At 43.0% G+C, this 25,705-nt stretch overlaps 1 protein-coding gene across 1 annotated transcript in view; it reads left to right on the forward strand.

Annotated features, from left to right (window-relative positions):
- Positions 1 to 23,860, forward strand: part of LOC116056518 (glycine receptor subunit beta-like) — a 136,129-nt gene extending 112,269 nt beyond the window's left edge. The window contains exons 9-11 of the mRNA XM_031308644.2: positions 6,375 to 6,523; positions 22,442 to 22,603; positions 22,902 to 23,860. Of these exons, the coding sequence (XP_031164504.1) occupies positions 6,375 to 6,523; positions 22,442 to 22,603; positions 22,902 to 23,195 (605 nt within the window). The 3' untranslated portion in view covers positions 23,196 to 23,860. The remainder of the gene's footprint in view (positions 1 to 6,374; positions 6,524 to 22,441; positions 22,604 to 22,901) is intronic.
- Positions 23,861 to 25,705: the final 1,845 nt, after the last annotated feature.

Consider the following 25,705-nt stretch of genomic DNA (forward strand, 5'->3'; position numbering starts at 1 on the left):
GTTATATGGTAACTTATGCTGCTTACACACAACACGAGAATCAGGCCAATTTTGGGCCAGATTCCTCCCTCCCGATATGGTCAACAAAGCCCAGGATTTTGTGATGGTTCTAAAGATTATCTTGCCAGATTTGTCCGTTGTGTGAGGTATGTTTTTTGTACCGCCCAATCTGCTTGGAAGTCCATCCTGGCAGCAGTGATTTCAAATCGCAAACACAAAAACATTTTCAATATTTACTGATCTGATATCCTGTTGTGCGTGGAGAACGCTGAGGACAGGCCAGGACATTGTTGTCCCTGGGCCAGGCATCTGTGGGAGAGCGATGCTCATACGGTGCTCATACCGGAGAGAGGGTGGAGGAAACACTAACAGCGCTAACGGCTACACTCCAAACAGAACATTCGTTAGCTCTGTGATTAGCTCACTCACTGGGGCGACCTGACATAGGCGTAATTTATAGGGGGGAAAGATGGCCAGTCACTTCTTCTACATAAATAAAGACATTTGCACCATAAATAGTGCAGAAGAAAATCACCAGAATGCAGAAAATGAAGTGTTTGACACACAAAATTTCAACTTTGCTCAGAAGTAGAGATCTCAACCCCCCCCCCCCAATGTTGAACCCAAAGATATGCCCTTGCAACCTCGTGATCATCATGAACCGTCAGCAGGTATACCTCTATATGATCATCCATCGTTTAGTTTAGTTTTTATTTTTTGAAAATGCTTAGTTTTAGTTTAGTTTTTATTAGTTTTAGTGTTAGTTTTAGTCTTTTTTTGTAATATGGGTTGTCAGGGGATTCAAAAAGGTCAGAAAAAGTATTGTGTAATAATAACTCAATAAAAACATCATACAATTTTAGAAATATGTATTCACAATGTATTCAACAATAACACCAGTACAAACAATGTACATATGATGATGAGTACAGCTATGTAAACAGTCTACACAAGACGCAGCAGTAAGTGCAAAATGTGTAAGTGACGTGTTCCAGGAAAAAAACCTAAATAGCCAACAGACTAAAGAAGACATACATGAACAGGTGTTTTGAACTGTGGTTGAGTAAAGTGGCAAACTTTTTGAAGTCAATCGACTCACACAGTTGCGTAGACATCCCAGTATCAATTGCTTTTGGTGTTCCTGCGTATTTACTAACCAGCAGCTATCGGGTCGCCGGTGAAAGCCTTCCTGTAGTGTTCTCTGTCCTGCTGTTGTCTCTGTCATGCTGCCTGGCCCTGTATCCATACATCCATGCCCGTAACGTTACCGGGGTTAGCTTCTGTTTCGGTGAAAGGGGGCTTTGCATTCTCCTTCACCTTGTTAAGGTAAGCTAGGTTAGCCTTCTTGTGCACGCTTCTCAAATGTAGGCTACTTTCAAATTCGTGGGATTTTTCCCTGTAATAAATTGTCCACATATTTTACCACCTTCCACTGCAAGGCACTTGCTTTTATCTGACACAGTCATAATCAAATAGGACTGCCGCTTTCTTCCAATTTTCGGTACCGCTATGATGCCAGGCAAGGGGCATGGACTACGTTGTGTTCAATTTGATGTGGAATGTCGGAATTTCTGGGTTCCCAGTCGAAAACTATACATGTTTACAAATGTCATGGTCGGAAAGATATACAGTATTTGCTCTATGAAAGACATTGACAAAGACAAAAACTAAGAACATTTATTCAATAATTTTATTTTATTTTAGTTAGTTTTTGCAAACAGACATTACAGTTTTAGTTTAGTTATCGTTTTTTTGTAATGCCTCGTTTTTATTTTTATTTCAGTTAACAACAATGTTTTTTCCCACCGTTAACGATTATAACCTTGCTCTACACACTTTAGAAACAAAACTATTAAATCTGTCATTGCATATCATTATGTGTGGGCCAGGCATTAGGAGGCAATTTGGCGTTGTGTGCTCTGATTCATTGGGCATGCAGTTAACACACCAGTCATATTTTAAATAAAAACTCAACTCCTGGCATTTGCTCCTGGTGTTCTTTGCCACTGTTTTGGAAGAAGGAAATAATGGGAGTAACAGGGAAACTAGCTTTAAAAATGAGTTTTCTTAAGTGCTGTCTAGTGGACCAAATTATTGTTCATTTTTGAAGTTGTTTTTTTTTACTTTAAAAGTCTTAACATGAATCCAACATATTAGCAAATATAAATCCCCACTGCTTACTAGTCACTAAGGCCATCCACAGATACATTCATTTTGAGGATTCACTGTGCTAGTGGGCTCAAGCTGGACAGTTTTAGATCCTGCTGCAGTGTATTTCAGGTTGAGGGGGCAGAAAAAGAGAAAGCCTTTTTGCCAAGCTCTGTACAAACTGATGGGACGTTGAAGGTAATGAGGCCTGGGAGAGTAGGCTGTGACTGCAGTGCTTGCGTGACATGTAACTGGATAAATATGTTGGCAGCAATCCAAGGATGGATTTGTAGATAAAGTTATACCAGTGCAAAAGTGTACGTACGAATAATGATGGCCAATTGAGCAGAGAGTACAGAGTGCAATGAAGGGTGAGGGGTTTACAACCAGTAATGAATCTTAGTGCTCCGTGATAGACAGTGTCCAACATCCGCAGAGAGCTGGCAGACGCATTCATATAAACAATGTCACCATAATCCAGGAGAGGTGAGAATGTGGCAGCAACAAGCCGTTTCCTGGCATTAAACGAAAAACACGATTTGTTACGAAAGAAAAACCTTAATTTCGACTTTCTTTAAAAGGTGTTCAATATGTAACTTAAAAGAAAGATTTTCATCAATTAAAATGCCTAGATATTTATAAGAGGCTACAAATTGGATAGGGGTGCCTTGTGTGGATGTAATAGAAGGGAGAACTGCTGGCACCTTCTTTTCTTTTCTTCTGTTTTGTCAGCATTTAACACCAGTTTGAGATGGAACAGGTGTGACTGTATAGCGTCAAATGCAGCCTGCAGATGTTCAAGACCAGGGCAACAGTGTTTGCACGGCAATAAACAATTGTGTCATCGGCATACATATGTTAAGATGCATCATCAACATTCTGACCCACATTTTTGTGAAGAGAGTGGGTCCTAAAACTGACTCTTGCGGCACACCTTTGGTGACTTCTAAATAACTGGATGAGAGACCATTAAGCTGCACGCACTGCTTACAACCGAAGGTAGTTTACAAACCAGCCAACACCCTGGTTTGGTCTGAATGCGTATCTGGTTGATTACTGTAGTTGTACAAGGTTTTTACTCCACATCTTCTTCCCCTGTTGCTCTGCAAAGTGAATCCTCAATTATTAAACTGATTTAATTTCCGTTTTGCATAAGATTTGAAGATTTAGACATTAAATTCATTAAAGTTATGTTGGATTGAATCTGAATCAAGGCCTAACCCCACATTAAAGGGAACTGCTTGTGTACATTAAAGCCATGGCCCCACCCTGCACAAGCCTCTGGACAATTGGCTGCCCCGTCACTCTGAGGACAATGTGAGTTCCTCATCTCGGTCAACTCCCCACTAAAATCAGGACAGCAGAGTCACTGACCATCAGAGTCCCTGACCATCAGAGACATTGACCATCAGAGTCACTGACCAGCAGTCGCTGACCATCAAAGTCACTGACCAACAGAGTCACTGACCATCAGAGACACTGACCATCAGAGTCCCTGACCATCAGAGTCACTGACCATCAGAGTCACTGAACATCAGAGTCACTAACCATCAGAGTCACTGACCAGCAGAGTCACCATCTTCAACAGCAGGTTAAAAAAACCTTACTCCGACTGCAACTTGACACCTTGTGTCAATGTCAGCACTTGCTGTAATGATTAGAGTTGAGCCGGATACTCAGCTGAAACGAGTATCCGGTACGGATAAAGCACTTTTGCCAAGTACGAGTATTATACGAGTAATACGAGTCAATATCTGTGCTCGGATTGAATAAAAATCTTCATTGGGTAGCTGACTGTGTCTGCGTTCTGTGATAGGCTAGTCGTCACAGCGCCCCTCCCCTACACACATACAGATGTATTGTGTTGCTGTGTCCCGCTCTGCTCACTCACACACAGAACAGCTCTCTCTCTCTCTGTCTGTCTCTCCCTCAGTCACTCAGGTTCGCGGGTCTTTTCCGTTAACGTTTAGGGTTTTTTCAGCTTCAGGTTTGTTTTTTACTTTGGTTTGTAGTACTTACTTATTAACCAGTAGAGTTCTGGTAAACGTGGGGTTTGTTCAGACATGGTGCTTGGTAGAATGCGACTCGCATTGCGTCTCTGCCTGTCGGAGATTTTTTTTCTTTTTTAAACCGTCAGCTGACTCTAAACAGATCTGAAAAACAGCGTCGGACTATTTGATCCGTAGAACACAGTCCCCCCAGCCCCCCCCTCTCTCTCTCTCTCTCTCTCTCTCTCTCTCTCTCTGTCTCTCTGTTACTCACTCACACACACTCACACACACACACACACACACACACACACACACACACACACACACACACACACACACAGACACACACACACACACACATACCTGGTATGGAAATAAAAAAAATAAAAAAGAACCAAAAAAAAAAAAAAAAATCACTGATCATAAAAAAATTAAAAGTTAAAAAAAGAAAGTTATGTTGAGTATGAAAACTCTTGTTCATTACATTTTACTTCATAATTGCAACCGGATGTGTTGTATTCATTGTTCTTGTTCTGTATATAGTTTGTTTGTTATCGTGATCAAAACCATTGATCTGAAGCTCAATGCTGATGCTGTCATGTAAATAGTTTTCTAATCAGCAATAAATATAACAATTTTTGATCAACCCATATCAATTGCATGCTTAAAATAACATACCGGTTAAAGCCCCGCCCATTTCAAGACAAACCGACCCACTTCCGGGTTAAATCCCGCCCACGTCCGGGTTAGGCCCCGCCCAGTCCGAATACAGATACAGATACAGATAATTCATATGGTTAACAGATACAGATACAGATAATGCTGTACTCGCCCATCCCTAGTAATGATGTATCATTTCTCATAAACACAGAGAAACCTCTAAGCACATGTACTGGAGCACTGATTGTGCACTTTCTGTAGAACTAGCACTTCAGGTTTTTATGCCATCTAGCTCTTGTTCTTAGGAGGTTTTAAGCACAAACAGCAAGTTGTTTTTTCTAAATGAATGTAATATTATGTACTGTGTAATATACATACATGGTTGATACTGGTCTTCACAACATATTTTAATGTTTAACTTATGAGACTCTCCAGTAGAAGGCCTTTTAAGTTATTATCGATTTTCTCAATTCTGCCTTCATTAGGTATTCCATCGTGCTTTTAGTCCATTAATCCATCCATTGATCAAACCAGCCTTGCTTTATCATGCCATCCCACAATCTAGTTGATTGTACTTTACATGTTGACATCATCACATGCCTCAGAAAGTCCCTGAGGGTCAACACACAGGGACCCAACACACACCCACACATCTGCCTATTCTTCCTGCTGCCCTTAGATAGGAGGACCCCCAAAACACACACCAGCAGAGGAACAGCTTTTTTCCCCAGGCCATAGGACTGCTAAATAAATCACTAACACACACACACACACACACACACAAATTAATTTCATTCAATCCCCTGTGCAATATTCACTCTGTGTGCAATAGTCACTTGCTGTGTTTCAAATACTTTTTCTTTTTACTTTTAGTTTTACTGCAGCTGACCTAAATAAGTACTGTTGTGTGCAGTATGCATATAATTAGGACACACAATGTGCCTTATAACTTTGACCCTCTTACTCATATATACATATGCTGCACAGAGGATTGTGGCTCAGAATAGCCAGGAAATCACGCTGGCTTGCAAACTGCAATGTGAGCGGATACAGTCAGACATCCTGCTCATTTTGGCATACTGCATTTGCCATGCTATGGATTGGGATGTACTAAATATTTTTCTGGCATACTAAATAGTATGGTAGTATGGGTATTTGAACACACCTGCTGTTTTGTAAATATGCCTTGGATGTACAGTATATTTATTTTTATTTCTTCTTATATTTTGTTATTATATTGTATTATTTTTATTTTTACTGTTTTTCCTTCATTGCCTCTCAGATTTGTTAGTTACTTATTTTATTATATTTTAATATGTTCCTTACATTTTATACTTACTGTTTTTCTTTACTGGAGCCTATCAGCATAAGCATTTCACACGTTTGGAATTGTATACCCGCTGTGACAATATACATCTGTAATCTCACACTAACACATCATTGCTTCTAACCAACCACTTTTTGTCTCCCCTGTTCTTCCCTCTCTAAGTAGTTTTAATTTGACACAAATGTCACTTATCTTAAAATAATCATTCATGTGGTAACATTAATGTGTTAACATATGTGTGTTTCCAGGTATTTTATCAGTGCTCTCTCTGTCCAGTGAGAGTATGCTCCTGGCGACAGAGCTACCAAAGGTTTCCTACGTAAAAGCCATTGATATCTGGCTCATTACCTGCCTCCTTTATGGGTTCTCCTCACTGGTGGAATACGCTGTGGTGCAGGTCAGTTCTCACACACACACACACACACACACACACACACACACACACACACACACACACACACGTACAACTGTACATATACATTTCCATACTCATCACTGGGTTATACCTCCGTGGCCAGAGAGTCTGGGATTATGGAAGAAGGACAAAAAACAGAAGTGGTAGGGCCTAGTATATATATATATATATATATATATATATATATATATATATACAGTACTGTGCAAAAGTTTTAGGCAGGTATGAAAAAATGCTGTAAACTAAGAATGCTTTCAAAAATGGAAGTGTTAATAGTTTATTTTCATCAATTAACAAAATGCAGTGAATAAACAGAAGAGAAATCTAAATCAAATCAATATTTGGTGTGACCACCCTTTGCCTTCAAGACAGCATCAATTCTGTTCAAAAACCCTATGAGTAAACAAGGACGAGATAGAGTGACCCTGCCCGGAGGAAGCCCGGGGTCCCCGTCTGGAGCCAGGCCCAGATGGAGGGGCCGTTAGCAAGCGCCTGGGGTCGGGTGCGCTGCCACATGGGTGGCGGTGAAGGTCAGGGGCCTCGACGGACCAGACCCGGGCGGAAGAGGCTGGCTCTGGGGACGTGGAATGTCACCTCTCTGTGGGGGAAGGAGCTGGAACTTGTGCGGGAGGTGGAGCACTACCAGTTGGATCTGGTGGGGCTTACCTCTACGCACAGTCTTGGTTCTGGAACCATACTCCTGGATAGGGGTTGGACTCTTTTCTTCTCTGGAGTTGCCCAGGGTGTGAGGCGCCAGGCGGGTGTGGGGATACTCACAAGTCCCCAGCTGAGCGCTGCTACGTTGGAGTTTACCCCGGTGGACGCCTGCGGGTTGTGGGGGGGGAAAACTCTGATTGTTGTTTGTGCATATGCACCAAACAAGAGTTCGGAGTATTCGGCCTTCTTGGAGACCTTGAATGGAGTCCTGTATGGGGCTCCAGTGGGGGACTCCATAGTTCTGCTGGGGGACTTCAACGCGCACGTGGGCAATGATGGAGATACATGGAGAGGCGTGATTGGGAGGAATGGCCTCCCTGATCTAAACCAGAGTGGTTGTCTGCTGTTGGACTTCTGTGCTAGTCATGGATTGTCTATAACGAACACCATGTTCAAACATAGGGATGCTCATAAGTGTACCTGGTACCAGAGCACACTAGGCCAAAGGTCAATGATCGGTTTTATAATCATTTCATCTGATCTGAGGCCGTATGTTTTGGACACTCGGGTGAAGAGAGGGGCGGAGCTGTCAACCGATCACCATCTGGTGGTGAGTTGGGTCAGAGGGTGGGGGAAGACTCTGGACAGACCAGGTAAGCCCAAACGGGTTGTGCGGGTAAATTGGGAACGTCTGGAGGAGGCCCCTGTCCGACAGACTTTCAACTCACACCTCCAGCGGAGCTTTTCGTGCATCCCTGTGGAGGCTGGGGGCATTGAACCTGAGTGGACAATGTTCAAAGTTTCCATTGCTGAAGCTGCGGCGGGGGGAGCTGTGGTCTTAGGGTCTTAAGTGCCTCAAGGGGCGGTAACCCACGAACACCGTGGTGGACACCGGTGGTCAGGGAAGCCGTCCGACTGAAGAAGGAGTCTTTGCCTCTGCCGTGAAAGAGGCAAAGCAGCGGGTGTGGGAGAAGTTTGGAGAAGACATGGAGAAGGACTTTCGGTCGGCACCAAGGTGCTTCTGGAAAACCGTTCGCCACCTCAGGAGGGGGAACCATCCAAGCTGTGTACAGTAAGGATGGGACGCTGTTGACCTCAACTGAGGAGGTAATAGGGCAGTGGAAGGAGCACTTTGAGGAATTCCTAAATCCAGCTAATACACCCTCTATGGTAGAGGCAGAGCTGGAGGATGATGGAGGATTGTCATCAATTTCCCTGGTGGAAGTTGCTGAGCCCCAGGGATTGATGAGATCCGTCCAGAAATGCTTAAAGCTCTGGGTGTGGAGGGGTTGTCTTGGTTGACACGCCTCTTCAACATTGCGTGGAAGTCTGGGATGGTGCCTAAGGAGTGGCAGACTGGGGTGGTGGTTTCCCTGTTCAAAAAGGGGGACCAGAGGGTGTGTGCCAATTACAGGGGTATCACACTTCTCAGCCTCCCTGGTAAAATCTACTCCAAGGTGCTGGAAAGGAGGGTTCGGCCGACAGTCGAACCTCGGGTTGAAGAGGAACAATGCGGATTCTGTCCTGGTCGTGGAACAACGGACCAGCTCTTCACTCTCGCAAGGATCCTGGAGGGAGCCTGGGAGTATTCCCATCTGGAGAAGGCGTATGACCGGGTCCTCCGGGAGATACTGTGGGAGGTGCTGCGGGAGTATGGGTTGAGGGGGTCCCTTCTCAGGGCCATCTGTACGACCAAAGCGAGAGCTGCATCTGGGTTCTCGGCAGTAAGTTGGACTCGTTTCAGGTTTGCCTCCTCTAGGGCTGCGCTTTGTCACCAATCCTGTTTGTAGTATTTATGGACAGGATATCGAGGCGGGGTTGGGGAGGGTTTGCAGTTCGGTGGGCTGGGGATCTCATCGCTGCTTTTTGCAGATGATGTGGTCCTGATGGCATCATCGGCCTGTGACCTTCAGCACTCACCGGATCGGTTCGCAGCCGAGTGTGAAGCAGCTGGGATGAGGATCAGCACCTCTAAATCTGAGACCATGGTTCTCAGCAGGAAACCGATGGAGTGCCTTCTCCAGGTAAGGAATGAGTCCTTACCCCAAGTGAAGGAGTTTAAATACCTTGGGGTCTTGTTCGCAAGTGAGGGGACAATGGAGCGGGAGATTGGTCAGAGAATCAGCGCAGTGGGTGCGGTATTACATTCAATTTATCGCACCGTTGTGACAAAAAGAGAGCTGAGCCAGAAGGCAAAGCTCTCGATCTACCGGTCAGTTTTCGTTCCTACCCTCACCTATGGTCATGAAGGCTGGGTCATGACTGAAAGAACAAGATCCAGGGTACAAGCGGCCAAAATGGGTTTCCTCAGGAGGGTGGCTGGCGGCTCCCTTAGAGATAGGGTGAGGAGCACAGTCATCCGTGAGGAGCTCGGAGTAGGGCCACTGCTCCTTCGCGTCGAAAGGAGCCAGTTGAGGTGGTTCGGGCATCTGGTAAGGATGCCCCCTGGGCGCCTCCCTAGGGAGGTGTTCCAGCTGGGAGGAGGCCTCGGGGAAGACCCAGGACTAGGTGGAGGGATTATATCTCCAACCTGGCCTGGGAATGCCTCGGGATCCCCCAGTCAGAGCTGGTTAATGTGGCTCGGGAAAGGGAAGTTTGGGGTCCCCTGCTGGAGCTGCTCCCCCCGCGACCCGATGCCAGATAAGCGGATGAAGATGGATGGATGGATGGATGGACACTTGCACAAAGTTGTTGAAGGAATGGAATAACCTACCAGCCGAGTGGCTGGTAGGTTATTCCAAACATCTCGGAGAACTAACCACAGATCTTCTATGGATGTAGGCTTCCTCAAATCCGTCTGTCTTCATGTTATCCCAGACAGACTCAATAATGCTGAGATCAGGGCTCTGTGGGGGCCATGTCATCACATCCAGGACTTCTTGTTCTTCTTTACGCTGAAGATAGTTCTTAATGACCTTGGCTGTATGTTTGGGGTCGTTTTCCTGCTGCAGAATAAATTTGAGGCCAATCATATGCCTCCCTGATGGTATTGCATGATGGATAAGTATCTGCCTGTATTTCTCAGCATTGAGGACACCATTAATCCTGACCAAATCTCCAACTCCATTTGCAGAAATGCAGCCCCAAACTTGCAAGGAACCTCCACCATGCTTCACTGTTGCCTGCAGACACTCATTATTGTACCGCTTTACAGCGCTTCGGCGAACAACCTGCCTTCTGCTACAACCAAATATTTCAAATTTTGACTCTTCAGTCCAGAGCACCTTCTGCCATTTTTCTGCACCCCAGTTCCTATGTTTTTGTGCATAGTTGAGTCGCTTGGACTTGTTTCTATGTCAGAGGTATGGCAATTTGGCTGCAACCTTCCATGAAGACCACTTCTGGCCACACTTCTCCGGACATTAGATCCCACTAGGTCCCACTTGTTTCTGCCAGTTCTGAGCTGATGGCACTGCTGGACATCTTCTGATTTCGAAGGGAAATAAGCTTGATGTGTTTTTCATCTTCTGCACTAAATTTCCTTGGCTGATCACTGCGTCTACGATCCTCAATGTTGCCCGTTTCTTTGTGCTTTTTCAAAAGAGCTTGAACAGCACATCTTGAAACACCAGTCTGCTTTGAAATATTTGTCTGGGAGAGACCTTGCTGATGCAGTATAACTACCTATATACTATAATTGGTTGATTATACACCTGACTATTATCCTACAAAATCCCTGACTTTTTGCAAGTACCTATAAGAATTGATGCTGGTGTGAAGGCAAAGGGTAGTAACACCAAATATTGATGTGATTTAGATTTTTCTTTTGTTCGCTCACTTTGCATTTTGTAAATTGATAAAAATAAACAATCATTATTTATATCTTTGACAGCATTCTTAGTTTACAGCATTTTTTCCCACCTGCCTAAGACTTTTGCACAGTACTGTGTATATATATATATATATATATATATATATATATATATATATATTAGGGCTGTCAATCGATTAAAAAAATGTATCTAATTAATTACAGACTCTGTGATTAATTAATCGAAATTAATCGCATACATAATTAACGGTGCCTGAACCGATACTTTTTAAGAAAGTAAAAAAAGAAAAGAAAACAAAGGGTACTAAACAACAGTTGGTGACATTAAAGAACGGCTTGTTTATTGCTAAGGCCATATGGTCAAAATTAAATGATTTAATAATAATGTATAACAATAACAATAACTTATTTCACTAGTAAATTGCTGTTGATCGACAAAAACAACCACCAAGGACATTTACAATAACTTCAAATGCACCACGAAGCTGTAGTTTACCAGTTTCGTTGAACGCACCGTCTGTGTTGTTTTTCCGACAGCAGCTGGCAGCTGCAGATTGTTACATCCCACTGTTGAGTCACAGTCCTCTACAGTAAAACACAGTCAAACTTTACACCGTTCAGCGTTAGCTGTCAGCATTGTAACCGTGTTTAATCCAGCTACTAGCTAGCGGTAGGCTAACGTTAGCTGCTGTCGAGTATAGTGTTAACTAGCTAGCGGTAGGCTAACGTTAGCTGCTGTCGAGTATAGTGTTAACTAGCGTCACATGCAGCGGTGTTTGTGTTGCCTGTATCGTCTTCAGAGCATCAGAGAGAAGCGCAGACATATCAGTGGCACCAGATTTCGGTAGCCAGGGTTGGCAGGAAGAAGATTTTTACAAGTAAATGTTCCAGTTAATGATCCAGGCAGTACATTCTCGTCTCCCTCCTTCATTTTACAGTCGAATGGTGGCTAGAACGGCTCCGGGTCAAACGTCAATATGGAATGGATTAATCTGCGTTAATCTGCGTTATTGTTTTTAACTCGTTATTTTTTCTCAGATTAATTAATCGAAATTAAGTTATTTTGACAGCCCTTATATATATATATATATATATATATATATATATATATATATATATATATATATATATATATATATATATCTCAGTATTTTCTTGGCTAAATGCTTAGTTGAAAGTTAAAGCCATGTGATATGTCACAAGCACTTTTATTTTTTTGTGATCAAAATAAAATACGACGACTTTCCATTTTGAAATTATACAGCTGCAAAACCTGTAGCCTATATTAAATGAAAACAGGCCTATCTGAGAATATTGCTTCAGTTGTTTTCTATAACATTAACCCCCAATTTCCACTGGATGCGGAACGGCTGCGGAACGGCTGCGGAACGGCTCCGGAACAGCGGCGGAGTCATTAGGTTTCCATTACCACAAAAGTGCAAGGCCCCAACTGAAAGTGCGAAGGAATTGTTTTTGGTCAGATTATTATTAGGGCCCAAGCACGAAAGTGCTAAGGAACCTATTGTTTTTGGTCAGATTATTATTATTATTTTTCCCAATTCTTCGTCGCATTTTTGAGGGGGTTAGCATGCACGAAAACTCAAAAAAATGTGCACACGTCACAACTGGTGAAAATTGCAAAGTTCTGTAGTGATTGGGCTCGGGCGTTGCCAGGGAGCTCCATAGCGCCCCCTAACGTGCACCTTAAATTGGACAAAAGTAATAAGTTAATATACCAACTTTTGAGAGAACATAGGTCTCATCTTCAAGTCCATGGTGCTAATTTTAGAAAAAATTACAAAATTCTATAATTTCCGAAATATTGGTTTTTGTGTAAAAATCTTCATTTTACGAACACTTGTTTGAGGACTTTAGGATGCACGAAAACTCAAGATTCTGCAGCACAATAGTAAACTCTTTCATCTGAATTCACATTTAGGCTTGGGAGTGGTATGGTTGCTCTATAGCGCCCCTTAATTGGTTTTAGCACTTGGGCACATTTTTGACGGCCTCAATATATACGAAAACTCACAAAAATTGGCGCCTACATAAACACCTGGGAGCTTTGCGAGACTGTACAGCGATTTGGCCCAAACCTCTAAGTGGGCCTGGGAGGCCTTAACTTGGACATAGTTGCTCCGATCTTCACCAGATTTAATACCCATATTGCTCTAATCATTGCAGACATATTTCCCATTTACCTTCATTAGCTCCGCCCAACCGGAAGGCGGCCATTTTTAATTATGCATTTTTCATGTGTTTTACATTCTTTCGAACTCGTCCTAGGCCGTGATTTCAATCTTCTTGAATCTTCGCAGGTAGTATCTGTTGACCCTCATGACGAAGAGTTATCCAGAGAATTTTGATAGTTGAAAAAATGCGCAAGTTACAGCAACTTCCTGTCTAAACAGGAAGTTGCGTTATCTTGGCAACAATTATTCCGATTGCCCCGAAACTTGACAAGGTTGTTCGTCATGGCCAGTTTAGCATCTGTGCCAAACTTGGCGTCAATCGGCCATTAGATGGTGCTGTTTTAATAAACTGAGAGGTATCATTGAATTCAGCAGAGAGTTCCCTTTTCATCAGTGACGATTTGCAGTGTCTGAGTGCCGCGCAAATGCACGGCCGCAAAGAGTGGCGTCCGCCAGTACCCCAACCTGCAAGAGGCGAGGGCCTGTCCATCGCTGCTTGCAGCTTTAATTACCATTATTATTATTATAATGATTTCTATTCTATTTTTCCATTCCCTTTACTTTATGTATATTTGTTCTCCTATGTCTACTTAATGTGTATTTGTGTTATTTTGATGTGAGTACATTTTTCTTTTGAGCTGCTGTAGCACAGGAATTTCCCCAGTGTGGGATTAATAAAGTCTATCTTATCTTAAAAGTCAAGGTTCCATACTTTAACGAACTCCTCCTAGAGATTTCATCAGATCGACTTCAAATTCAGTCTGTGTACATCTACCTACACATTGTTTCCTGGAGGACAACAATGTCAGTTTTATTGATCTCCTTCAGGAACTCTGCATTTTTACTTTTTAATCCAGAAGTTGAGGACCGGAGGCCCTGAACATTCCAACAAGAGATAGAAAAAGACATCATACTATTAAAATACTTAATGTTTCTAAAAATGAGGGAAACTCCTGTTGACGATATATGTAAATGTTTTCTTTTCTTAGATAAAAAATAAAATAAAAAGCAAAATAAAGTTTGTTTGGTGTGTGTGTGTGTGTGTGTGTGTGTGTGTGTGTGTGTGTGTGTGTGTGTGTGTGTGTGTGTGTGTGTGTGTACTTATTGTGTTAAGGTTCCATCAGGTGTGAACATATTAGGCTCAGCATGTGCAGGATGTCCTTCAGTTGGCTGATGGGTGGTAGGTTGGCTGTTCCTCTCGCTGTCTGGGCGTAGCTCTGCCTGTCAGTATCTCGGTAAGGGCTATTGTCAGTTCAGGGGGGAGAAGAGGGGGCGCCTGCTGGCGACGTGGCAGGGATGGTGATATAGCAGCTGGGGCTGTCGGGGTCGAGGGGTCCTTGCTGCTGATGTAGTGGAATTTCTTGGTAGCCTTGGCGAGGTTAAGGGTGGAGGGGCTGGGTTACGGTTCAGGGTGGCATCCTTCAGCGTCTTTGCGAAGATGGGGACAGCTTGCTTGTAGAGATGGACGTGATTATACAGGCAGTCTAGGTCGAGGGTGGGGTGGTGGACGTTGGGTCTCAGGGCACAGTCCTGGGAGAGGCCGGCATTGATCCGTTGGATAGTAGCAGGGTGGAATTCTTGTAGTTGTAGAAGAACGGTGGACACAACAATGCGGGAGTTGGAGAAGTTTCCTGGCTGGCTTTCTCGATCACTCTCCTTAGTGATAAGATCACTCGCTCTTGTTGGGTCTGCAGGTCATTAGTGCCAGTATGAATGATGATGTGGCTGGGAGAGCCAAGTCTGTCCTCACTTAGCAGCTCCAGGGCTCTTGTAGTTGTAGGGCACCATAACTTCTGTGCACGGTGGTTTGCGTTTTTTTACATCAATGAATTTTCCATTTGAATCTATTAGGAGCACAATCTGTGGTCTGGAGGGAGTGGAGTCGTGCTGTGTCTGTGGTGCAGGAGATAAGGCAGGTTGGGCAGGGTGAAGTGAGGCAGGTGTAGGTGTTGGGTGGGGTGAAGAGGGTGCAGTTTGGATTAGTGGGGGAGCGGTAAGCTGTGGAGGACATACTGTGGCTTTCTGAGGTGGCCGGGTGCAGTGGGTGAGGTGGAAGCCTAGCTGTTCCTGAAGGTTGTCAACTTCTCTCTCTCTTCTCTGCAGTCTCTCTGTCAGCATGTTCAGCTCTGCCTTCTCTCTCTCTCTCTCTCTCTCTCTCTGAAGTTCTTGGACTTCTTCTGTCAGGCCGGCCAGTTCATTCTTTAGATCAGTGGCGGCTGGTGATAATTATTTTGGGTGGGGGGGGCAAATAAATACAGAGCAGTACTTTGAAACTAGGCAAAACAACCAGCACTACTTTATTTAAACAACTATGTATTTAAAAAGAGCAAGACAATACGATACAAGATTCAAGTTACAAACATAATATAGTGACTCTGAGTTGTTTTTTTTTAACTGACACCAACAACAGAGTAACTAATATTTCATTCACACGCCCTTTGGACGGGGTGGGCAGCTCCATGGCGTTGTATAACTTATCTTTCACACTTTCAAGAATCTCTCCTTGTTTATCGTTGCTAGTTTGCACAACACAAGAGCTACCTGCTGGCGCTACTATTGTGTTCACGTTCTCTCTCCAGTAGCGGCCGGGCCAAGAGTTGAATGACAGGTGTTGAGAACCAATCAGACTGGATAAAATAACATGTATCCAATTCTGATTCGCCAGGGACGCAGCGAGCTGCGCCCCGAGGAGAATCTTCAAGAAACCAATTAGAGACCAGCTTCAGGTCACATGCTGGCCGAAAGTTTGAGGACTCACATACACATCCATTTGGCCAGCGTCCCTGCTCATGAAACCGCATGAAACATATTTAAACATAGAAAAAAATTGTATTCAATGCTGAGGCTCTTACTACCAGCCTGCACATCGTATGCGTAAACTATTTTATTTAATTTTTTATTTTAATTTTATTTTTATATCATTTTTGTATACATTTATATTTCTGGAATTTTGATGGGGGCAGCGCCCCAGTGCCCTCTATTGACAAGCCGCCACTGCTTCAGATGGTCTCTTTCTTGAGGACTTTTTAGCTCTATTTCCAAGTTGTTGTGCTGCTCTCTGAGCCTGGTGGAGAGCAGCTTCTCTGGCGTGGTGTTCTGAGATGGACCAGCTCCATTTCCAGTTATGTAAACTGTTCTTTAAGGAGGGTCATTGTGTTTTGTATCTGAGCTTGATCTGAACTGGGAGGGTCATTTTCTCTATCTGGAGCTTCCGATGTGGTGCCGCTTGAGGGAGTGGTGTCAGTTTGGCTTTCCTAGATGGTTTCACTCAGGGTTGTCTTCTCTCTCTGTGCTTTTTCTTTTATAGTCTGAAAATCTTTCTCAAACTGTCTTAGGTCACCTTGTACCATAACTGTCCTATTTTTGTAGATGTTGACTGTGATGGCGACAGTGTCGGGCTCTTCTTTATCTTTAATTTTGACTTTCCACCCATTGCAGATGCCTTCTCTTTTGAACCACTTGTAGTGTGAGCAGATGGCTGAGTGCCACGCACTTGGCAGTTGGGTGAAAAGGATGATATGTCTCACATCACCATGTTTGTAGTGGTCTGCGAATAGATCCTCTGGTCTTTCCATCAATACTTTTTGTTTGTATTGTTTTCTGCTGGTGTCACTTCTAGCCTCTGGCGGCTAGAGAATGTTCTCAGCACTGACTTAGCAACGGTTGCTATGTTCTGCTGCTGTTGGCTGACTTACGCCGGCACTTGAAATCAGCTCCGTAATACGCAATACGCCCCCGGTGGACGTCGTACTACACCGTTGAAAAGCGTTGGAAGCAGAGTCGGCGCCAGAGCAGATCTATTGGAGGGGCATTGGGTCATCGGTCGGGGGGTACTGCCGTTTGAGAAATTTTTTAACGCAGTGGCGACATAGTCCAACACAGCAGAAATGTTGATCAAAAACGAAATACGTTTTTCTTTATTATTAATTATTATTTCATTAGTGAATTTCGGTTTGTTGTTGTTAATTTCCATATCATGACACCACGTAGCAGATCTATCTAACTTTACTTACTCCACTTAATTGGGAACGCACCACGTGCAGGAGAGAGACAAAGAGAGTCGCAGATTCCAGCTGGCTTGACATTGTGTATCTCCTTTTTAATATAAGAAACTTTTAAAAGGAAATCATGAAAGCAACAAAGACGAGGCTATATGAGTTTGTGGTTATCCGGTTCCCACTACTGACCATCTTAAAACTCAGATTGGTGAGAGGGCTCTTTAACATAGGCTGCAATCAATGTGATTTGGAACAGAGACAAGAATATAAAGACTAGTCTCCTACTTTGCCTTTGTAGAGTGGAATCGGCGAGTCATCAATAATTCGTTTTCCAAGCATTTACATGAAACACATGATATGCGGAGCTGACTGAAACGCAGTCAGTGTATCTTTTGCTTTTGGTCATTTGATTTTCATTTCATGAACAGGTTAGTTAAAAAACAAAAAGCAAATGGTTATTTGATTTGTTTTAAAATACAAAATTTAAGATTGAAATACAAGGCGTTTATTCCTTTTCTTTTTGAAACATGCTTTGATTTTCATTTTCTATTTCATATAATTCATTTCATTTCATATATATATTTCAAATTTTGTATTTTAAAACAAAAATCAAATAACCCTTTGTTTTTTAATACCTGTTTATGAAATGAAAATCGAATGACCAAAAGATACAAACGCATTCCATTCAGATAGCCAGTGGTGGAGGAAGTACTGAATGTCAGTACTTCAGTAAAAGTACAAATAACCAGAGATATATTTACTTTATTAAACCACAGAAATGTGAAGCAAAATGCATTACATTCTAAAATTTCCAAAGCAATGAAGGCTGCTTATAACAACTTAATATTGTGCATATTATTGTTAATATTGTGCTATCAATGTGGCTCAAACAAACAAGGCTTGTAAACAAGAGCTGGCAAAAGGGCATTATGAGACTATAACGACTCAGCTCTTAAAGTGACAATGCACCATTTATAAGTCAAACAGCATTTCTTCTGTTAGGTCTTTGTATTTTTGACCCAGAACTCAGAGACGCACTGACAACAGGGGAAGCAGTTAAATAGTTTATTGAACAAACTTGGAATTATCTGGGATGAATGAAGCTGGAGGAATGGGTCCAGATGGGGCGCTGCTGGAGTCAGGCGGGCAGATGGGTGTGTGGTTTAGACAGACTGAGCCTTGAAGATGGTGCAGAGAGAGGGTCCGGTCCTGATCTTCCAGGTGTAGTTCTGGGAACTGAGCGGCGAGGTAGCGGCGAGGAGAGCTGGTGAGAGAGGCGAGCAGGCGGCAGGAGAACAGGAGACAGCAGGTAAGCAGCAGGTCCAGAGACGGAATCTGAACAGAGAAAATAACAAATGAACTAGAGTTCAGGTTAAGCACAGAGCTAGCCGAGATACTGGGAGCAGAATCACTAATCGGCTTTTCTGGAGCCAAGTTACCACGTGAATGGTTGCAACGAACTGGCGCTGAAGAGGTGAACAGCCCAGTTGATAACTGTTAGGTGATTAAAGTTGATGTGCTGCAGCTGAGTTGGAAACAGAGCAGGAGAAGATGACCACGCCTCTTGACCTAGATTCCCTAGGAACCTCCTCTCGCCAAGCCAGGTAGGACCACGCCTCTCTCCACCGCAGGTGAAAAACACAGACACACACACAGGGAAAAAGGGAGAGGAACACAGACAGGACAGGGAAACAGACACTGACCCATGACATCTTCAGCATTTCAAATGAATGTTTAAAAACACACACAGTAATGGTCTGTAAATTCTAGGCCTTTTATTTTAGTTTGTGTGTTAGAGTTATCATTTAAATGTTTTAACAATTTATGATTCATCACAATCAACTACAAACGTGTTTTTTTTTCGTGTCAAGGGCAGGGTGTGGGGCACCACATAGCAATTCCTCGGATACTTTAATACACATCCTGCAGAGATACTCGGATACTTTACTCAGGTTCAAATACTACAGATACTTTACTACACGTCCTGTGTACATGTATATAGATACTTTTCTCTGATAGAAATACTACGTATACTTTATTTCACATCCTGTAGAGAGATACTCAGATACTTTAATACACGTCCTGTAGAGAGATACTCGGATACTTTAATACACATCCTGTAGAGAAATACTCAGATACTTTAATACAATATAGGCACCGAAATGGCCAGCAGCGGCTATTCAGAAGAGTTGCAGGCGACGAGTGTTGCTGCTGAACCTTCTAAGTACTGTGTCCTTCCATTCGCTTGTGCATTTGCATGTCAAGTCTTTCTCGAATGCAAGCTGCACCAAACGGGCTTTTCTCTCGTGTAGCATTGAGCGTCTGTGTTCCGAAAAAACATTTCTCAGAGTGGAGAATGAATTCTCACACATTGCTGTGGATGCGCCAAATGTTAATGCATGTTTGAAAGCAGTCAACACACTGGGCATGGCAATCAGATGGTTGTGGTACGTTGAGATGATGTGCTGTATGGTCCAGTCTCCCTCCATTGCTTGCTTTTGTGACATTAAAAACTCTTTAGCAACTTCGAACTCAGCGTCAATTATAATTGATTGTGACAGGTCGAGAATATGCTTCACAGCTTTCACATCAAGGAAGTTATCGCCTTCTGGATTTAGTGCTGCAAGTGCACTTGCCAGTTGTGAGTTGCGCTCGCTGAATCTACGCTCAAGTTCCCCAACCACTGAATCAACAGTGTTGTAGTACAATCTCCGAAGTTCAGTTTCCAAGTCATCATCACCTCTGTGTCCTCCTGTAGGCCCCATAACGATGTAACCATCCATCCATGTGCTCTATATGCGTCTCCGTTTGGGCCCGGGTCTCAGTGACTCGCTGGTGGCCGTGGCAGTATCCAGCACCTGCTTAAACTCTTCATCACAACAGAGTTTTTTAACACATGCTGTTGCACTCGCCACAACACTTGAACCCGTCAACAAGTCAGTGTCCTCTCTCTGGAGAAGCTTGTTCGGTGGGTCCAATAGAGAAAGGATCCTGGCCTGTAGCTTCCATTCTCGTCTCTGCGCCATAGTTCAGCACAGCATCAGTCAGAATCGATTTTATGTCATTAAATGACTTAAGAATGACAGAAACAGTGGCTAGATGCCCTGTCCATCTCTGCTCCAGAAGACGTTTAAGATGCGCACCTATAATGCATAGCAACCGTTGGCTTCCTGCAGAATTTGTAGAGGGAATTGCACACGTCAAAAAACTCCAAAAGTGCGGTCTCTGCAGACATGGCATGAACCACAACCAAATGCAACTGATGGTTGAGGCAGTGCACATATGGTATCTCATGTCCAAGTCTCTCCTGTAGAATTTTCTGAACACCACCACGTTTCCCCGACATAAGCGAAGCTCCATCATATACCTGACTCAGAATTTTTGAGGTATCCAGGCCAACTTTGTTAAGCTCAGTCAGAACGTTTAATGTCTGTGCGTCACGTTTCTGAGCTGTAGCGATGCACAGTAGATGCTCTGTAACTTTGTTTGAATCATTCACAAACCGAAGCACAATCGATATATTTTCACACCCTGTGGGGTCACGCGTTCCATTCCTTTCAAAGTGTAATAGGAGTCACCAACTTCCTCCACTATAGCCTCTGAGTGTTCTTATAAGTTCATTTTGCATATCATGACAGGTGTAAGTGGCATTGTGAGGGATTGTCTTCACGACATTAGCCAATTCAGGATCCTTTTCAATGGTGTAATAAAGCATGGAAAGGAAAAGTCCAGACCCCCCCTCCGACATGTCATCAAAAGCGTCAATCTTTCCCCGTAGCGGCAACTGGTTTTCAACCAAGAACCCAACTACATCTATTAGTGACAACACATAATACCGGTTATTCCTTAGTTGACTTGCATTGACAAGGGTTGATACCTCATTCCCTGTATTACGACGCATCTCCCTCTCCTGCCACATTGCATAGCAAGACATGTGGTCCTTCAAAGTTTCATGTTTATGAAATCCACGGTGTTTGGTCATGGAGTGTTTCCAGTTACGATAGCCCACACTCACGAAGGCATTCAATGGTCCAGATTTTCTAGTGAAGCTGAAAATCCGACAGCAAAAACAAAATGCTGTGTCTGCCTTGACACTGTACTCCAACCACTCTCTGTTGTGAAACCATTTATCAACAAATGATCGCCCCTTACCATTGTAAACAGTTACAGGATACTGTTTTAACACAATTTGAACAGGCTTGTCAGTCCCCAGATCATCAACCGCTGCGCTGGTCCGTTGGTCCGTTATGTCCGTTGGTGGTTGTCCGAAGCTAGCAATAGCATTAGCCGAAGGGCAAGATCGGCTCTCACATCTCTCAGAGACTGTGGCTGTACTGGTGGTGGTGGCCGGATTGTCAAAGTCTGCTGCTGGAAGATGCTGAAGAGGAGGAGGTGGTCTAAGCCATTTTCGTAAATCCATTTTTTTCTTGATAGTTAGGCTAACTGCCTATGTGGACGGACAAACTGTTAGCTTTATTCTTTCGATTCAAAATTAAAAACAACTACAGCTCAAGTTGAGCTGCAGCACGCAGAATCCTATGGTGGGTCATTCGACGGCCGCTGAGTAAAACAAGTTTACTCAGCGACCAATGAATGAGCATTGACCAAGCCTAGTAACCTGCTATGCGTGCACAACTAAAATGATGCGTTCTCCCCGTTAATTTCATTTTATTCAATTTAAGTTACAGTTTGCACATTTAATATTAAAATAATAACTAAAAGGGATATTTTTTTTGCCACGCCATGTCCTGTGGTAGGAGGGGCATCAATGACCGCTAGGAGGGGCACGGCCCTCAAATGCCCCACCATAGCGCCGACACTGGTTGGAAGCGACTCACAAAAATGGTGGAGAGACTAGAACGACTGATAAGTGTCTGAATGTACGATTCTCTATGACCTTTCTGATGAGGGTTATAGAGATATAAATAGAAAGGCTGCTGCATGGAGAAAAGTTGCTGACATGTCAGGTCGGTTAAATGTGATATAGCGGTATAATGTCAATAGTTCGATGGCTGTTGCTAGCTAAGCAATTAGCATTAGCAGGTTTGTTTATCAGTACCATAGCAACGCTAACTTCCGCTGGAATTATCGGATAGGAACTGTCCGTAGCCTGTCGCAAGAGTTAAATTTTTTGAACGCATCCGAATGACCAACTGACACGATTTTTTTCGTGCAGCTGCTTCTCATGGAACTCTCTCTGACCTTTGCTCCCTTGACTTCTCTCTCTCTCTCTCTCTCTCTCTCTCTCTCTCTCTCTATTTCCCTCAACCTTTCTCTGTAGGTGATGCTGAACAGTCCCAAACTGATTGAGGAGGAGAAAGCCAAAATGGCCACGAAAGAGAAAGCTTTGCAAGAGAAAGAAGGAAAGAATAAAACTTCAAATAAAACTAACAACACAGTGAATGGGACTGGTGGAACACCCATACATGTCAACACTCTGCAGGTAAATGGACCAGCAGTGTGCATGAATATATTTCTGTCACTTATATTATTTGTAGTAATCATCACAAGCATCCTTCGGAGTAAATTACATGTATTAAAAAAAAAACACATAAAAAGCTTAGTTTGATTAATCTGGAGCTTTTTTTTTTTTGAGTTGTGACGAACGAGTAAAAGAGTAAGAATGGCATTGAACTAGTGCCCCAGCAAGAACTAGAAGCTGTAAGACCTGAACCTTATGACGACTCTTTACAGCTAACACTATGAGTGACAATACTCAGTCACTCTCTGTCTTTTACCAGGTGGTAGAAACTCGCTGTAAGAAAGTTTGCACCTCCAAGTCGGATCTTCGCTCCCATGACTTCAGCATCGTGGGATCTTTACCTCGAGACTTTGAACTTTCCAACTTTGACTGTTACGGTAAACCAGTTGAAGTGTCAGGGGCCCTCAAATCCCAGACCAAAGCCAAAAAGAAACCAGCGCCACCCAAACCTGTCATACCTGCTGCTGCCAAACGCATCGACCTCTATGCAAGAGCCCTGTTCCCCTTCACCTTCCTCTTCTTCAATGTGGTCTACTGGTCTGTCTATCTGTGAGGGGTGGAAGAGGAGAGCAGGTGGAAATAAAGTGGTTTGCATCCTGTATTTTGTCACCATACTGATATTGAAACTACATTGAACTTACAAATGACATAGCAAATTCATATACTGAACTATATACTGTTAAAATCCAGATTTGCAACATTTACGAGCCATGTTTGCAGAGCTGCAGAGACTGCTGTGGTCCCTGGGAGTAACTGTAGGCTGTTGGCTTGAGTCCCCTTTAAAACCAGGCATTAAGTAGACACTGCATGTGTGTCTCTGTCTGATACAGGACATTGTGCTTGATGTGAATTAAACCCTGCTGTGGTGATACGTGTGCATTAGAAATATATGCTTTTTATTGGGGGTAAGAGTACTGGTCACACTGAGTATGTTAAAGGGTAACTTTGTTTTTTTTCAAACTGGACCCTATGTTCCTATGTTTTTGTGTTTAAGTGACTGATGGGAACAACGATCTTTGAAATTGGTCCAGAATTAAACAAGACCGCTGCAGTCGGCAGTCAGCGAAACAAGCTAAGTTATTGGGCTATTGTGCACCGTCAGTTAGCGTCCACTAAAAGTTCTGTTTTTGCCATTGACAGGCTCAGATTATTATTTTAAGTGTCTGACAACATCATGGAAAGGATCCCTACAGAGATAGACCTTTTTGTTAAAGAGTAAGATCCTTTTTGTTTACAGCAGCCCTGAAATCACCATCACCAAACCCACCAGACTCAATGTAAATAATCTGTACTTTTATCATCGTAAAACACACTTCATTCAAAATCGACAGAAACTAAATAAAACTATCAAAAGCCGCTCTTTCCACTGTTCCAACAATCACCTTTCTGGTTTGGTTGAAATAAACCCTTAATTCACCCATTTACATGTGGAAATAATGCTGGCTCTATACACGCTAAAAGTACTGTTTATTTACATGGAGTCTGGTGGGTTTGGTGATGGTGATTTTGGGGCTGTTTCATGTTAAACTAAAGAGATCTTACTCATTAACAAAAAGGTCTATCTCTGTAGGGATCCTTTCCATAATGTTGTCAGACACTTAGAATAATAATCGGAGCCTGTCAGTGGCAAAAACAGAACTTTTAGTGGACCCTAACTGACGGTGAACATTTGTCCTATAGGGTTACATTGCATCCTGGTTTACAGCGTTCTCGCTCAATACTGGACCAATTTCATAGATTGTTGTTCCATTAGTCACTTAGACACCTATGCATAGGAAAATAGGGACCAGGTTAAAAAAAAAAAAACACGAAATTTCCCTTTAAAAGGTAAAGAACTCCAAAACGGCCAATACTAACTAAACAAGACACGACAAGGAAATAAATGTATGAGCATACAAAGAATAAACATATTGTTAAATAATTGAATAAATCATTACAAACATAACATGTCTGTTATTTCATCATCACAATTTTAACTGTTCGTATTTTGGAAGAAGTATGTGTCATGGTTATAATGTGGAAATAATCTTGTATAAAGGAGATACGTGTCCCATTTTTATTTTGGTGGTGGGAGTAAACCCACACAAACACGGGGAGAAGATGCTGGGAGGCGCCAGTGCTCAGCCACCGTGACATCCCAAAGGCAAGGCAGAGACCGTTTGACATCAGATGACTAAGGAAACTCCGGGTATCCCCTCAAATACTGAGCAATTTCTACTCCTGCATCATCAAGAGCGTCCTGACGGGGAGCATCACTGGGCAAGTTTCTCAGGAAGTGTAATATGTTACTCTTTACTTATTACTCCTTAAACAGTAATAATATTAAGTTTACTTATTACTTAGTATCAAAAGTAATTTGTTACGTTACTCGTTATGTAAGGGTTAATGCCCGACGAAGAGTCCATTGTCAGGTATTAATGGACGATGGAGAGGCGTGAACACAGACAGTATATAAACTGGACCAACAGATCCCGTTGCTCTGGACGGAGACCAGTGAAGGATATTAGAAGCACTTTTCTGGTGAGCGCTGAGCATTACTGCGCAGCCTCCAACTGAGAGAGACAACGTAAATGTGACGTGAGCAACCTGTCTGAAAGTTGTAAGTCTTCTGGTAGCTGTGCCAAGAGAAATCTCAATCATTCCGAATCTTGCAGAGACGGAGAGCGTAGGTATATGTAAGGAGATAACATAGGCACAGGCTAATTATTGCTAACTAAAATGCTAGTTAACATTAGTAACATTAAACTTACAGCTAATGTACGTCGAAACTGCCTGTGAGCTTCTCCTGTACTATACGGTAATTCCTCTACTATGAGACAGTAAGTCTCGTGGTTATGACACAATCGTTAGCCTATTTTTACAAAAACGCCTGCTACGGAGCCATAACGTGAGGTACAAGGTAATGGAGCCTTTTATACATTGTCATGTTTCTTTAGAAATAAACAATGGACAAGTAAAGTCTTTAAAGGGTTCAGATGTAAAGTTATTCGCTGTCAAAGTGACATCAAAATGAATGGTAGTCAATGGAATGCTAACGGCGGGTGAGTGCTTGTTAGCATCAAA

Source organism: Sander lucioperca, chromosome 1, assembly GCF_008315115.2.
Source record: "Sander lucioperca isolate FBNREF2018 chromosome 1, SLUC_FBN_1.2, whole genome shotgun sequence".
In the NCBI taxonomy this organism is placed as follows: domain Eukaryota; kingdom Metazoa; phylum Chordata; class Actinopteri; order Perciformes; family Percidae; genus Sander; species Sander lucioperca.